This window comes from Rhipicephalus microplus, chromosome 3 (genome assembly GCF_043290135.1).
Source record: "Rhipicephalus microplus isolate Deutch F79 chromosome 3, USDA_Rmic, whole genome shotgun sequence".
NCBI lineage: Eukaryota > Metazoa > Arthropoda > Arachnida > Ixodida > Ixodidae > Rhipicephalus > Rhipicephalus microplus.
In genome coordinates this window covers 216848112-216864302 of record NC_134702.1, presented here as the reverse complement: position 1 = coordinate 216864302, position 16191 = coordinate 216848112, and the positions used below count along the sequence as shown (strand labels likewise).

Genomic DNA, 16191 nt, shown 5'->3' with positions numbered 1-16191 from the left:
CTTAACCAGATATACCCCGATCACTCGCAGTCATGCCCCTAATGCGGCCACGACTCATGTTTTTTTAATCACATGCTCTGGCAGTGCCCTTACGCCTCTCCGCCCATCACGAAGGAGCAATGGGATGCATCTTCAAAGAGCGGCAGCCTTCATACACAACTCCAGGTCGTCCAGAGCACCCACTACATCACAACGGAGCTTTGACTTCCGGTCCCATCGTGGGCGGAGCCACCGACTTGATAAGGCGGGAGGTGTATAGCTCCCAAATATCTGTCCCTCAGGACCTAAATAAAGTTCTTGTCATGTCATGCATCCTGTAGCGTAGTAAAGTTGGCCAGTGGCAGACGTAGCAGAGGACACTCGGGTTTTACTCGAGCATAGCCGACCCCGCAGGTGCGCGCGCCCTCCCGTCGTGGCGGAAAACAAATAGTTTCTTGCATCTCGCCCACCGTGGTCTTGCCGCAATAATCGCGTCGCGCACGTTCGCAAACTTCCTCTCTCATTGTATCATTAGCCCAGGGCGCGCTGGCGCCAGCCAGGAGTTCGCCTTCCTGTTTTTCTTGCTCCGCGACTTCTATGTGCCACTTGATTCATGCATAGTATATATTTGATTTGAAGCGTACGTGTGTTCTGGCGAAGTTTTTTATAATTTCTTCTTATATAAATAAAAATCTGGTCATGCCACGACAAACTGGCAAGTTGCAGTTTGAATAAAGGCACCCAAGTTCTGGGAGAAACGACAAGTGTTAAGAAAAGAACGAATAGGACACGTGGAAACTTTATTACCATTCACGGCGCGAGTAAGATGTAGGGTAAACTCAAGAGGCACTTCACTTGGGTCACGTACTGTGGTCATATGTGTCATCATAAGAATTGTATTCAAACAGGCGTGGAAAGACACCGACCGCGCTGTCAGATGCTGCATACCTCAAGCATTTCGATTCCTCTGAGCTGCAACGAAAACATACACTCATCGTAAGACAAAATACTTATAAATATTCTATAATTATACGCAAAATTCAACCTAACTAAAAAAAAGCTCCTGTTATGCTGCCAATATGCTCAGACATCTGTGTTTTACCACTGCTTTGTCAAATCTTCGACCATGCACCAGCTGGCTAAAATCGCAGTTTTGCTCGAAGAAGTTTTACAATGGTGGCACTGGGTGGCTACATTTTATGGTTCGTATAGGGTTCTAAAGAAATATACTTCCTTTGCGCGCTGAACTTATGAGAAAGAAGTCAAATAGGGCTAAGCGCTAACTTACAATAAATTTACTGCTAATACGGCGCAAGCATATACACCCTAATGATGGTTAATTTACAGTGACATCAACCAAATCATATACATCATGTCATATCGTCACATTTAGGTTAGCTGTTCAAGTGAGTCTCCCGCCGCAGTGGTCTAGTGGCTAAGGTACTGCGCTGCTGACCCACAGGTCACGGGTTCATATCCCGGCTGCGGCGGCTGCATTTCCGATGGAGGCGGAAATGTTGTAGGCCAGTGTGCTCAGATTTGGGTGCACGTTAAAGAACCCCAGGTGATCAAAATTTCCGGAGCCCTCCACTACAGCGTCTCTCATAATCATATGGTGGTTTTTGGACGTTAAACCCCACATATCACTGTTCAAGTGAGTTAGCGCTGCTTTGAAATAATACTGCCATTTAGCCAAGTGAATAATGAAACCATTGGCAACCTTACTTGTTTTTGTGGTGAATGGCCATAGGGACAGCAGAAGTCCACGTCAGGTGGACATTGAGGGTCACGTCAATAAATTTAGCTATACGTATAAGTTGTACAAACCCACCACATTGGTCTAGCGACGAAGGCTCTCGACTGCTGCTTCCGCATTTTCGATGGAAAGCAAAAATGCTCTAAGCGTTTGTGCTGAGATTTAGGCTCACGTTAAAGAACCATGGGTGGTCAAAATCTCAAGAACGTTCCACTGCGCCGTCTCTGATACTCATACGGGGGTTACGAGATGCTGAACCCCCACAATTTATATATATATATATATATATATATATATATATATATATATATATGTGTGTGTGTGTGTGTGTGTGTGTGTGTGTGTGTGTGTGTGTGTGTGTGTGTGTGTGTGTGTGCGTGTGGCCCTAAAGTGACAAAGAAGCACTCTCAGGTCTTTGTTGCGAACTATAAGGCATTAGATTGAATGCATTTAGCCTTATTGATGGTACAAAACAGACTTCAGCTAGGAAGACACAAAATAGACGTTGAAGTTGTGTTGGGCTATTGAACGAAGCAGTCATCACCCACAATGGTATGACAACAGTGGGAATAATCATCATTATCCAAAATATGACTTGCCTCAGGTTCGTAGTTATCCCTTTCTCACAAAATTAAATAGTTCTAGATTAGGACAGTAGTTTAGAAGAATATGATGGTGGCATTCCCTTTGTTCCTGACGGAAAGCGCAATTGCAGTCTATCTCAAGAGAACCGATGAATATGGTAACAAAATACCGAGCCTAAAGTACGAATGTCTGCTGGGCCTACAGCTAAACAAAAAAAAAACATTGCGGTGATGTGCATTCGTGTGTCGCGGCTTCATCAGCGAAACGAGAGTAACTTTCTGAATGAAAGTCAGTGCCTTTAAGAAAGCTGAATGTTGACTGGCGTCATTTGCAATAGAAGCACCATTTTGATGGTATCGCATGTGGAAACTATGATTTAGTTATGATGAAGACCAGCTTTAAAGCTAAAAAAAAACGCTTAGGAAAGCACTCACATACACAGGGCTGAACTCAGAATGGATTTATTACTTCGAACGCAAGCCGGCTTCATGGCGCGCATCGAGAAAACACAAAAATAAGTCCCTTGATGAAATGAGACAATCAAATACCTGGTGACAACAGGTTGCTGAAACGTTGCTCACTTTAAGGTGGCTCTGCTTGCTGATGGTGATTAAACATGTCTAAGTGTGTTGTAATGAATGAGCCTTTAAGATAACCACTCGTTGGTCATTGCATATCTTTGTTGCGCTGGCACGATTACGCTTCTGGCACGCAAATTATGATTCTTTAGGGAGACTACTTACGCTACGTGACACTAAATTAGTGCTTTCTCTCAGGCAGTTTTCACAAATTTCATGGCTCGGTGGCAGAATACCTGCTTGCACGCAGACGGCCTTACTCGAACACGGATTTTTAAGACTCGTCTTGCTTTAACTTTCTTGATTTTTGTTGACACACCAGATGATGGTTTCTCGCTCACAACCAACGAAGGCGACACCTACACCAGAATTTCTGTGAATCAAGTTCTTTAATGTTCTGAGATTTTTAACTGGACTTGCCCTTCAAGCTTAGTAATCCTGTGACACCACTCCAGCAGTGTCTTACTAGGCAATATTTTGTAAGCTATCCATCACAGTACTGCCATTGACCAAAGAAACAAGTTCATAAGTTTACCGTCAGACAAAGTGATGCCACCGAATACAGACCAATGTCAGTATTGCCTGAACGCGCTCGAGGACCAAAGCCCCATTTGGCTTCGCTCAAGGGTCACGATTGCCGTTGGCACTGCAAATTCTGCCGACGTCGAAGGCGTAATCAATAAAAGTGTCATGAGTGCTTGTTGCGAAACCATTTGAAGTTTCATTTAATGTTGCATGAAAAGGAAGCGTAAAGATAACGACGTTTTGCCAGAAAAAAAAAACAACAACAGCCAACTGTGCAGACATAACACGCTTTTATACACCGAAAAATTGTGGTAGTAGACTGTAAACACGTTTTAGCCTTTTATGGTGTTTTTGGCTCGTGTTCCAGCGTGAATACCGAAGGTTATAACTGAAACGCCCTTTAAAATGAGGTTTTTGCGAACAGCCTTGTTTGCAGTGCTTTTGTAGGATCTCTGGGTAGTTTTGTTGTCCTCGTTTAGACACCAGTGTGCTAGGGAAATACGTAGAACAAAATGGCAGTACCTATTGAAGTGAAAGCTGCCAACTTCGAACTTTTCTAGTGGTTAGTCTGCTTTATTAAACTCATTCATTGACAAATAATACTCGTATTTGATTTAAAATTGATTGATGAAGCTTCGATAACTGTGTATCACCGATAAAAAAGCTCCGTTTTTTAGATACACGGCCAATTTATGTTGGCAGAAGGCCTAACAAGGTTTTTTCACGAAGTAAATGGGGTCAAAAGAGGGAATTCTTAGGGTAACGTTGGTGCTTTTATTGAACTCGGATTGGGGGCCTGATTGGAGCAAAGCGGAAGTTTTTCTGCTTCTTTTGAAAACCTTAAAAGGCCCTTTTATACGCAGTCAAAAGAAAAAGTATTTCAGGCATGAAATTAGAGATTCGGAGACATTTATTGCTATGATTCATCATAGGGACATAAAAGAAAACGTACATTCACGCATTCATGCACAGACATGATATTTGCATACAAGTACGCACGACACAGGAATCAAACTCGTGACCGCAAGCACTGAAACTAAACACGATAACCATTACACCACAGCGCCACCACTAGCTCACCTCGTTTACCGCGGTGGTTTATGAGTACGAAGTGGCAACTAACACATGCTGTGGAGCACATGCTGTGGAGCTATTTTTTGGTATTTGTGCCTTGACCTGCACGCGTCCCGTGGCAGCGGCGTATTCTAAGTTGTTCGAGACCGCCTGTATTTCTATTGTAGATAGATGTCTGAAACTGCCGCCACACAGAATTCTCAGAGATGAAGACAAAACACTGAGAAACATCCCTATAATTGAAACTCCGATGCGACTGACTATGAGCAGCCGCTGAGCGCGACCGCGCCGTTGTTTATTGTTCTTGTCTGCCACCGGCGCATTCACCAGCGCATTCACCAGCGCCGCCGTTTCCTATAGCATACAGAAAAATGAAAGTTACACAAGGAGATGCTCATAAGCGTGCACGGGATTCCTATTCAGCGGGAGAGGGGAGGGGCAAAAGTATGTTGCAGCGCCCACCCTCCCTACTAAGTCAATGTACGGAACAGACTTCGCACCTCCTCCCTGGGCGATTGCATGGGACGGTGTGTCCCCCCCCCCCCGCTCTTGTGTGCGTGCCTACGCAGGTGCCAAAGCTACAAGAACACCATAACGCGGCTGAACTAAGTACAGTTACTGCACGCGTACTGTCGGGAGCCAAACGCAAGAGCAACAGCGCTTTATGAGCAGCTGAACGATAATCTATATCCGCAATTAGCACTTATTCGGAACTCGTATTTTAGCTCGCCACACAATGGTTCTCTATTTCAAACTTAATACTTAGTATTTAGCACTCATTGACTACATAGAATCTTACCAATAAACCTTTATTGTTAAATATTACACAAATCCAATAAATGCAACGCCCAAAGCATGTCCCAATGTCAAAAAGCACAACCATCACAAATTAGCTGCTGACAAGTCTTCCGCTAAATAATGAAGTTAATTCACAAGCACTTTGCTCTTGTGTGCGACCACATGTACTAGGCACTCCTGTTGCACAGGTGATGTAGCACGAAATAAAAACAAATGCAGCATCACAGTATTTTTTTGCCAAACCGCTTTAAACAATTGTTTTTTATATCGCTAGTATACCACACGCACAGAAGAAGAGAGGTTGGCTTTTTTGTCATTCAGAATTTCGTAGCCAAAGCACAGAAACCAGGAGGAGTGTAGCAAATAGGCACAAATCTGGAAAATCCTACACATTGTAGCACTGTGTCATCACTTGCATATTATGGTAAACTTTATTTATGCAACGCGCCACTTCAATTATGCTACGAGTGATGAAACACCCTGTATGCATGAAAAGAGCGAAAACTTTCTGCCTGTTTGCCTGTCACCTATTTATCTTCCACAATGATTGTGAAGAGTAAAACATCTGCTCTATTTGCTTGCTAAAAAAGCACAAGCCATACCATTGAGCCAGCAGCATTTCAGCAAATTTATTGCATACCTCAAATGATAAAAGATACAGTGTTTGAAATATTTTATTCTAACCATAACAGCATCAGTTGTCAGGTTAGTGTAAACATATGTGTATTTACATATTTGCATACAGTACCTGTACCTAATACAAAACACTAGGAACATACACAGCATGGCCCAAGCACCATATATTATTCACCGCATTATAGCAAGATGAAACTGGAGCGAAAAATTTCATCATAACCCACACTAACATGTACACTTCACAGTGCACAATCAAAATGATATAAGCAGAATATAAAGAAGCGGGATGTACAAGAAACTTCGTGTCCGTCAACACATGAAGGTTACCAAGTTAGTACATTACGGCTTGAAATACGCACTAGCTTGGCCTATGACATAAAAATTAGTGTGTTATGATCATAAGTTAAGTTTTTTGCATAAAAGTCCAAATGAGACCTATTGAGTTCGTGTTACATCCACTTATCAAAATTTGTAAAAGTGTTCATTCACAAGGGCCAGAGTAGGGGCTAGTTGTTTGTACATAGCTGACACTTACGACGCGCTAAAAAATTAACAATAAAAGACACACTGAGGCGTCGCATACGCGTGCTTGTTTAACAGCTGCCAAAAGTTGTGTGACCACATGGTAACGCGAAGTTTGATGAAGCAAGTTGATAAACTCAGAGACAGCGATGCCTTGATCGCTGCCTAAAACGAAAGTGCCCTAAAACGAAAGTGCCCCTAGCGTAAATATAACATTTTCTTTTGCTACTTCATCATAAAACAACACGGGCGCCATTTCTTTCATAACATCTGCATCGGTTTATTCCACCAACCATCACATAGCGGTGAATCTTGGAACGAGGTGGCTACGTACTGCATACATCGGGGACGATCGACCTACATCCCAAGGAATTTCGCTCCTAAAATTTTCTCGAAGAGAACCCTGATGAGATTTGAAGCAGCAGTGGTGCACACGGCATTGACCTGGTTGGGACCACTGACCTCTATTAAAGAAGCTGGGCGACAGATTCTCGCTCCCCCATGCGGGCGCTTCTGAAGCCACCCAAAGGTGCCTTCGCTGTCCCGGAAGCTGGCGCCTTCTGAATGTTTTAGGCACGTAAATCAAGCATTATCTGATAGCAGTTGTTGTGATTGCCTTCTCTTGTGTTTTTATCATATATTCTCGTCAACATCTAATGCTACAGAAAACACAGACGCCACAGCGGTGCCGTCTGAATACGGTGAAGTGGTGTAGTCTACAACTAGTGCATTCAATAAACCTTAAGATTAGGCATCGCTTGGAACACTGACTAATGCTAAACGCAAAATAGCAGGTGCCGCAGTGACGCCGTCCGAATATGACGTAATGCTGTTAGGTAGAATCTTACAAATACTAATCAGTTAGGTAACAGAAAAGAAATTGTCATAAAATTTCGTTACCAAAAAAAAGAAGAGCAATGATTGCAATGGTAGCCAGAAGTGCAAATGTTTGTTTTTTAAATGCGAAGCATTTCTTAGCGAGCTTTAGCGACATTGAGCGTATCTATCTATCTATCTATCTATCTATCTATCTATCTATCTATCTATCTATCTATCCGCTTACGGCTTCTAGCTCTCCTGGCTGTTTCGATAATCGTATCAATACCAAACCTGGTATGGCATAACATGACTGTATGAAGAACATATTTGACTAGTCATAACATGAAAACTATGTCACGTATGTCATGAATGTCATGATTTACATATCATGGTCCTGAAGCTCTTGCGGTGCTTGCGTTCACATGGCATGTTGCAAGCCTCGTAGAGTATGGCATGATTGCATGGCGAGTGGAAGCGACAGACTCTAACATGAAAGTCACGACATCGTGTCATGTAAAAACATGACTTGCATGCCATGCTCACGATGCGCTCCCGGCCGTTTCCCTCGAGTCACATATACCGAATTCAGTATTACAGTACGTGAAGGAATGACGAAGGCATACGACTGGTACAAACATGATAATCAGGACATGCGTGTCATGTAATAACATGACTACGTGCCACACTCATGATGCGTTGGGGGCCGTTTCGCTACCTTCACTTATACCAAATTTGGTATCACGGGACATGAATGGATGACAAAGGTATGATACTGGTGCAAACATGATAAACTTGAGATTCATGTCATGTTACAACATGACTACATGCTACGCTCATGATGCGCTCGAGGCCATTTCGCTAGCTTCACACGTACCAAACTCAGTATTACGCGGCGCGAAAGGACGACATAGTTAAATGACATGTCCAAACATGATAATCACGACATGTGTGTCATGTAACAACCGCGGCTGTTTCACTGGCTTCGCATATGCCAAATTTGGTATTACGTGACGCCAGTGGATGACGAAGGTATGTCACTGGTGCAAACATGATAATCATGAGATGCATGTCATGGTAGAACATGACTACACACCGCAGTCAAGACGCCAATAAATTTTAAAGTGACGCGGTGCGCGTCTTCGCCGGCATTCGTTGCGTCGCGTTACGCCTGTGTTGCCACTTTAGGCGCCAGTCCTGCTATATACTCGCAGACGCGCGCCATGCTGCGTCGCTTTGACGCATGCGCGTTTCAGCGCGTCCAGCGTCTCTCTCCAAAGAGGGAGGCGCAGTGTTGTATGGGCAATGCATCGGTGCGAAATGCACCATGTCGCATTTCGCCTGGTGTCAGATTATAGAGTGTTTGCGCTTTCCTAACGTAGCGTCGCTGTGTCCAGCGTGCGCGTGCGTCAATGCTACAGTGGAGTATATCGAGCCCTTCGTTATGTGCTCACGGTTGTTTTTCTAGCTCGCCATATACCGAATTTAATGTTACGGGACGTCAATCCCTACTGAAACGTTTCGTATGAAATCTTACGGAAAATATATGGACTCCGTAACATTTCCTTATGCTACATACGGAAAAAATATGGAGTTTTATGGAAATATACGGAAGTTGTATGGCATTTACGGAAAGCTATTATGGGATATAAGGAAGGATAAGGAAATTGTATGGCGTATACGGAAAGCTTTTTATGGAGTATACGGAAAGATAAGAAAAATGTATTGCATATATGAAAAGCTTTTTATGGAGTATATGGAAGGATACGGAAAGATAAGGAAAGATAAGGAAACTTATGGAGCATTTGGAGAGTTCATGATGGAAGATATGGAAGGATAAGGAAAGTGTATGGAGTGTACAGAAGCTTTCATAAGGAAAATGCAGAATGTAAGGTCTTACGGAAATATACAGATTTTGTAAGGTGCTTACGAAAATGTGCAATAGTGTATGAAAGGCATGTGGATTGTTGCAAAAATGTGGAAACTCTACAGTTGTTGTCACATTTTCAGCAGGAAATCCGAGCTCTATAAAGTTATAAATGAATGCACAGTGACATATATAGTACAAAAGAGTAACGCAGGCTAGTCTGTGTTGTCAGTCACCGCTGTTCGCCCTTTTCCAGAATGAATACAACTTCTGCAGATGACCAGGTGCTAAAGTCTGTCACACGGAAAATGTGTCATTCACAAGGAATGACAATAACTGTCATTTTACTTGCATGCTGTCACAGGAAAACAAATCAAGCAAAAAAGCATAACATCAAGGGCTCATTTTTTGGTAGAAACAATAATAATGAGAACTAAATTCAATGTGAATGAACTTGTCATTATTAATGAAATTGTTCTCATTAACATTGGCAAAGAGAAATGTCATTTTAAAATATCGACCATGAGCTTAGCTCTCCTGAGCACCGACAAAAGAAATGAAAATATATGACAACTAATTGCATGTAGCCTAAAAATATTTTTTTATTGATAGTATGTGCTCCTACAATATAAATACAGCTATACACACCTTGCCACAGCTTCACGACAGAAACGAGGTAGGGGCAGAGGGAGTGGTCAGAAAAATAATTAAGTATGAGAGCACAACTAATATGTACAAACACATAATGGTGCTTATCATTGATGCACGGATGGTCGTGTATAGAGCTGGGTCGTTTTGAGATTTTCAAAAGCATTGTTTCAGACCACCATGCAGATTACGCTTCAATAGTAGTGCTACATAGGACACAACTTATGGGCCAGCTTTAATGAATAAGAAGATTATAGGTTAAACAAATGCTTTAAAATATATCATATCATGGCTGCCTGGACGCATACAAGCTATGCAAAGCGCAATAAAGTGAGGACGCATGAGCTTCTCTTGATGCTTCAGTTCTACATAGATGCTTCAACTGTGCTGCAAAGAAATTTAACCAATATCTGTGTGTGCAACATTGTCCATTTTAAACTATCTATATGTATATATGAAATTTCTACTGCGAGTTAAGCTACGTAGGACTCAATAACTCTTCCTTTTATTAAGGGCAATTTTTCAAACAATCAACATTATTTATTTTCTGTCTCATGACTTCGTGCCCGCAATTCTTGGTTTGGCTCGATCACAATTGTGCAGCCCTTATTTTGGAGGAATCAAAAAATATCAACCAAAATATATTTTGGAACTGCTTCTCGGTGATATTGCCTTCCCTCAACTGCCACAGCTTGAGATGAGTCATATAGCAAGTCTCGCGCATACCTAGGGCCTACCCTTGAAGAAACTGGTTTCGCTGTGAAATGCTCAGTTTTTTGTCAAATTAATTTTTTGGTTTGAGTTTTCTCACTTCTCGAATCCCTTCACAATCAAGCAGACCCAATGTTCCCCTTAGTCCTTAATTTTGTTATATTATGAAATAAATAAAAAAATTAATAATGAAAATAAAAATACTAATAACTGTTGCGCAAAAAACACAGTCCCACATACGTACTTGAACGCAATATTGCTTTTATTTTGTTTCAGAACCTAAGGCATTAGAAAAGATAGCAGTACAATAAAAACGTTGAAAAAAAACCAAAAAAAAATTAAACTTGGCGGGACTCGAACCTGCGCCACTCAGTTGTGCACGCACACGTGAACTGAGTGCGTCAGCTTGCTAAGCTATTCGCGCTGAAGGTAGCCCGTGAGTTTAAGTTATGTATATAAATGTGCTTTTTACACGCTATGTGTTGGCATATTTATGTACGATATGCGATCGTATCTATTGTTGTGTGCATATGTTTTGTGATTGTATATACGTCACATGCTTTTCGCATGTCTTTCAACTATAGATTTCTGCCCCGCCGCGATTGAAAACAAGTATTTTTACACCCACACACAAGCTTGAGCAGTTGAAGGTTGTTTCCCGGGGCTCTCTTGCGATTGAGTTGGCCACCACAGGGAATTAGAGTGATACGCCATTAATCCCTGCATCTAGCTGTATTCCACTTAGTAGCTCTATCGCTTTATGACAAATCGAGCGTGGGGCGCGACGCTATTGCGCACGACCATGCCTCGCGTAGCGGCGACATCAGCTGATTCCGCCGGCCGGCTTGCTTCGATTTGCTTCAGAGCAAAGAAATGTCAAACCTTGAAAGATTGCGTACTGCACTATGTCAAAATGTTACTGCTTTGTAGCCATCCTATGATTCATTGAGAATTGATAACTCTGATATCACTACTGTATAGCATTGCGTCGGCGACACGCACCGAACGTGAAACAGCACTACGTCTGTCGTAGAAGCAGTAGGAGGCTGTCGTCTGCTAGAACAAAAACAAAACAAAGACCTGCGAAAATATTCATAAGTTGTAACTTGTTTTTTGAATAACTGTTTATCACTTTTAAAGTTCTTTTGCCAGATAACATGCTTTTTTTTTCAGTTTATAGCAGCGACAGATGTTTTTTTTATTTTCCTCACACAGATATCCAAGTAAAATCCATTCACAGCTAAAGACACATGTTGTTTGTCTTCTTTGTTTCTGTGGGCATGCCGTTTGGGTGCGTCTCTCATGTGTTCGCGCTTTTACACACGAGAGCACGAAATGTTAAATTTACGCAAGGAAGCGCCGTTCCTTGTTCATGTGATGCGCTAAGATTGCGCCCTATTCCCGCGGTTGTCCGAGTGCGGATCAAGTGCGAGTCGTCCAAGGAATCAGCGGGTTGGGCGGGCGCTCGAAGAACTCCGAGGTGACGGCTGACGCCTGTGGTCGCTTCCCTCAGGACAGTGTGAAAGAAACTAAAGGTAAGGGGGACACTTTTTTATGTAGACCAAGTATGCCACTCAGTGCAAGTGTGTGTTGCTGCACTCGAACGAGGCGTCGTGACACGGCAACCTTACGCGCCTTTGCGAGTACGGTTGCCGATTCGCTTTGACAACGCTAACGCCAGCAGAGCCATGGCGCATCGGCGCGGCCTTACTGGAGCTAATTCGAGACAGCTGCGGCAACATGCATGTGTATGGTGATCGATTTTTTCATATGTGCAATGTAGTGAGGAAGACGCACACGGTGCTTGCTACGTTGTTGATTAAACGAAGCCTGCAGTGCCATTTGATGCAAAGCAGCATTTTGTTTACGTCCGCGGGCGATACAATTTGTAACTTGGCTCGATTCACCTAGCCAACCGCCTAAGTGGGTTGATTAGCATACGTTCTTGGTAGAGCGTTATTAAGCCCCTAAACAGTGGCGTGTGCTTGTTGAAAGATATAATGTGTGTGTCTAGTGTAGAGAGAGAGAGAGGTGTTTATGCAATCTGCATGTGTACCTGCAAGACGCCTTTGCTTGTAACTAATAATGTACCGGCCAGCACCTACATTGTACGCCTGACTTTGAAGAAAACTTGCATGCACAATGCGAGATTTTGTAATCTGCCAGAGTTGCTTTTTATAAAATATTACACTGCCAGCATGTTCAAAATATGTTTCGCTGCTGTGTGGCAGGGGTGCGGTTATCACGCTGTTGTGTAGTTGCTGATGCAAGCACTTATAGTTTTGATGCGTTGATATTTCTCATCTAACTCATCAGGTGTTTGGCTGTTTCAGCACAAACAAGGCAAAGAGAGAAGGAAGTCGGGTAATGACAGGACCAGTGCCGACTTTTGTTTGCAGGAGGATACCCATGTTGGTGTATTTATTGTGACAGCCTTTCTGTGTTGCTTTTTTGTCCAATTTATGCAACAACACAGTTGTCAGCAATATGAGAGAGAACACTGAAATTAGCTTTTAAAGATCATGGTGACTAAATGCCTAGTAACTCACAGCACAAAGTAACAACAAAAGACATCAGTATGATCAATGTGGATGAGTACAGTCTTGCATCTAAAAATATATTGTGCAAAATGTTGCCTAATTAAGAAACCTCTCTATGTTTGCAAATAGTGTGACGTCACTTTGAGCACCGTTCCAGCCATTCCCTCCCTCTGTGCAAGGACTGGTTGGCAAGGAAGTTGTTTGTGACGTTCCTGATAGACCACTGAGATGTATGCGATTCTAAACCTGTAGCCTAATATATACGTAATCTTTTGTGCAGTTACATCGCTGCATCTGACACCTACAACTTATTTGCATATTTACATTGCTCCCTTAGGACCTAACACACAAACTTGTTGTTTGCATTGTCACTTCATAAATATCGAGCGGTAAAGGTACTGAGTATATGTGAAACAAGAATCTCTGCTTATTACATGAAGAAATATGAGGCCTTCGATAAAACGAGTTATACCTTTATTGAGCTTGCGTACTCGTCGCGGCGATTGATACATGCAGCTTCAGCAAATGGTATCTTTCAGCCCGGTGACCTTGCAATTTTTTTTCTGCACACAGCGCAAACACCGAGATGTACAAACTCGCAGATGGTCGCGTCAAGTGCATATTTACCTTGACTAAGATGTCGAATTAAGTTTTTTCATCGACCGGTCCCTGCCATGAGTGCTAACGTCTTCGCAAACAAGACACATGGTTATTGACACTGCTCACACCACACACAGTATTCTCAGTTGAACCGATATTTTCGATAACTTTCAATGCACACTACATGCCGCAATCAACAGTGCACATTTTTGAAGACTATGCCGCTGTTGCTCGCACAGGCCACCACGTGTGTTCACTTCTTCAAGATAAACAGACAGCGTGGCAAATATTTTACCACACAGTTTACCACACAGCTGGATGTTTGCTGACACATACTACAGCTAATGTCGACATTGTAACGTGAAGTGTAAGCTTTGAAAAATTAAAACTTGCCCCAAACACCGCACGACTGTACCGGGCTGAGCCACCAGCGGGAGTGTTTTTCCAGCCACACCTTTTACATGTGCCAGTGACATCATGCTGTGACGTACCTCGGTAGGGGCCTATCGCTGCATACTTTATGTGAATGAGGGTCCTGTTAGTGAAAGCAGGCATTGTTGATTTCGTAACTTGTTCATGCCCAACTAGACCTTCATTTGCACAAGTTGTCTGACTGATATTCAGGAGAGCTTTTGTGTAATAAATTATACAGTTGGCAGTCTGTGCTTGCCCCATACTGTTGTTACTGGTGTTTCTTGTTGTTACTTTGCACTGATCATTACTACTCACCTACAGAAACTAGCCTATCTTGCCGCTGTTTTGGACAAGATGCAGCTGGCAAGTGCGATAGTGTTCATAACTCTAAATTCTCAAGCAAAAATTATCGTTTCATATTCAGTTAGTTGCATTCATATCAGTACATTATAAGAAATCATTGATTAAACATGAATCCGTGTTCTTTTACGTAATGCTCGCAACTTTTATATCAAATTGAATGGTGTTTATAAAAAAACATGGGTTTTAGCTAAACTTCATGCTCTTTTCTCGAAGAGCTGACAAAACGCTATTGCATGCTTACTTGCCATGAATTGGACTGTGTTCGAAATACATTGCAATTCTTCACCGGACTGCCAGTACACTTCACATTGGGGGAACATTTAGTAACCATGGATTGAATAATTAAGAACGGAAAGAAAGAAGCGGCAGGCCGGGATACTTGATATTGGCATCCGTTTTGCTAACCAGCGCATTATCATGCAAACTTCCTATAGAGTGGTTATGCGTCTTGCATGTGTGTCTGTAAACCAAGAACTTTGGGTAGAACTATATTTATCTTACAAATGGTTGCAGGACTGTGGAGGCTGTAGGGCTGCTTAGGAATGGTGGAATCCCTGGACATGTGTTCAACCTTGCTGCATCAGCTCCTTGGTGTTTTCACGGCATCTTTACAGATGTGTTGGGTGAGTAAAGCAAGCAGGTTTCAACAAAAGGAAAAGTATAATATGGCAGCACCTCTTGTGCGTGCCTTACATCCCAAGTATATCAAATATTTATCTTGCCTTGTGGCCTGTAATTTTTAAAGAGACACTTCTTTTTGCTTTATGTTTGAGTCTTGATGCTTCGACAGCAATGTATTTGTGTTCGACAGCAAGTGTTCTTGAACAAATAACTGATCTCAATAATGACAGAACACCCAGCGTTCAGGCAAAGCACCACACAAAAAAAGAAAGCAGACCTTTTTGTTATTACCTACAATGCCTTTAAAATGGTATTTTTACCTCTACTTTCTGCTTTTTATCTAAGTAACTGGTGTGAAACAAGTTAGCTGAAAATGCACTGTGCCTCCAAAACCTGTTGGTTGAATCTGAATTTTTAAAAAATGGTGAAGCTTGCACTAAATTAGGCTCCACAAGCCTTGGAACAGCGAGACTACATGACTCTTAGGACTACTTTGGTTACTTGTGTTTTGTTTCTGGGCCTAAGCATAAAGACAAGGGCTTAACTGAATTGCTGCTAACAAACAAATGCTTTCAAAATTGCCCGAGCGTCAAAGGATGCTCGGCCATTTGTTGTTTTTCGCACTGGGCTATTCTACACCAAACATACAAACCATACTGCCTGGCGACCATCACAGATGTATAGTTTAAAAAATGATGGTAATTTACTCTTCTGAAAATAGTTATTTGCAGAAATGTTTTGAAGAGAAAAAAGTAGTGATCACGTGGATACCTTCAGAATTTCGCAGAATGTCGTGCGGGTGTTATTTGTGAGAAAAATTTCAAAGTACCACTTTTTCTTGCCATATCAAATTTGATCTACATATTAAGTAAAGATGCTTCTTAAAGTATTTGAAGCCAAGTAACATTAGTGCAATTTTTCCGCTACATAGGCTTTAAAGAATTCAGCCAAACTGTTTATCGTTTGCATTTTTTGTATGGCAATACTGCATTTCGTATGAATATTTGAGCCACAAATACTCACTGCACAGAAGTTATATTTCACGAAAAAAAATAATATTAGGTCCAGATTACAAATATCACTATATAATCGTTTTTGTCCACATTGAGATGCATTTTGAGCTGTGTGTTTGTCTAGTTGAAAATTACTTTTATGTGT

The 16191-nt window shown here is 42.0% G+C and overlaps 1 protein-coding gene across 3 annotated transcripts in view; it reads right to left on the bottom strand.

Moving 5' to 3' along the window:
- Positions 1 to 762: 762 nt before the first annotated feature.
- Positions 763 to 16191, bottom strand: part of LOC119170217 (venom metalloproteinase BumaMPs1) — a 336963-nt gene continuing 321534 nt past the window's right edge. For all 3 annotated transcript variants that reach the window (XR_012894141.1, XM_075888613.1, XM_037421312.2), the window contains one exon: positions 763 to 951. Coding sequence is in view for 2 of the 3 variants with exons in the window: in XM_075888613.1 (XP_075744728.1) it covers positions 840 to 951 (112 nt within the window). In the remaining variant the exon portion in view is untranslated. The remainder of the gene's footprint in view (positions 952 to 16191) is intronic.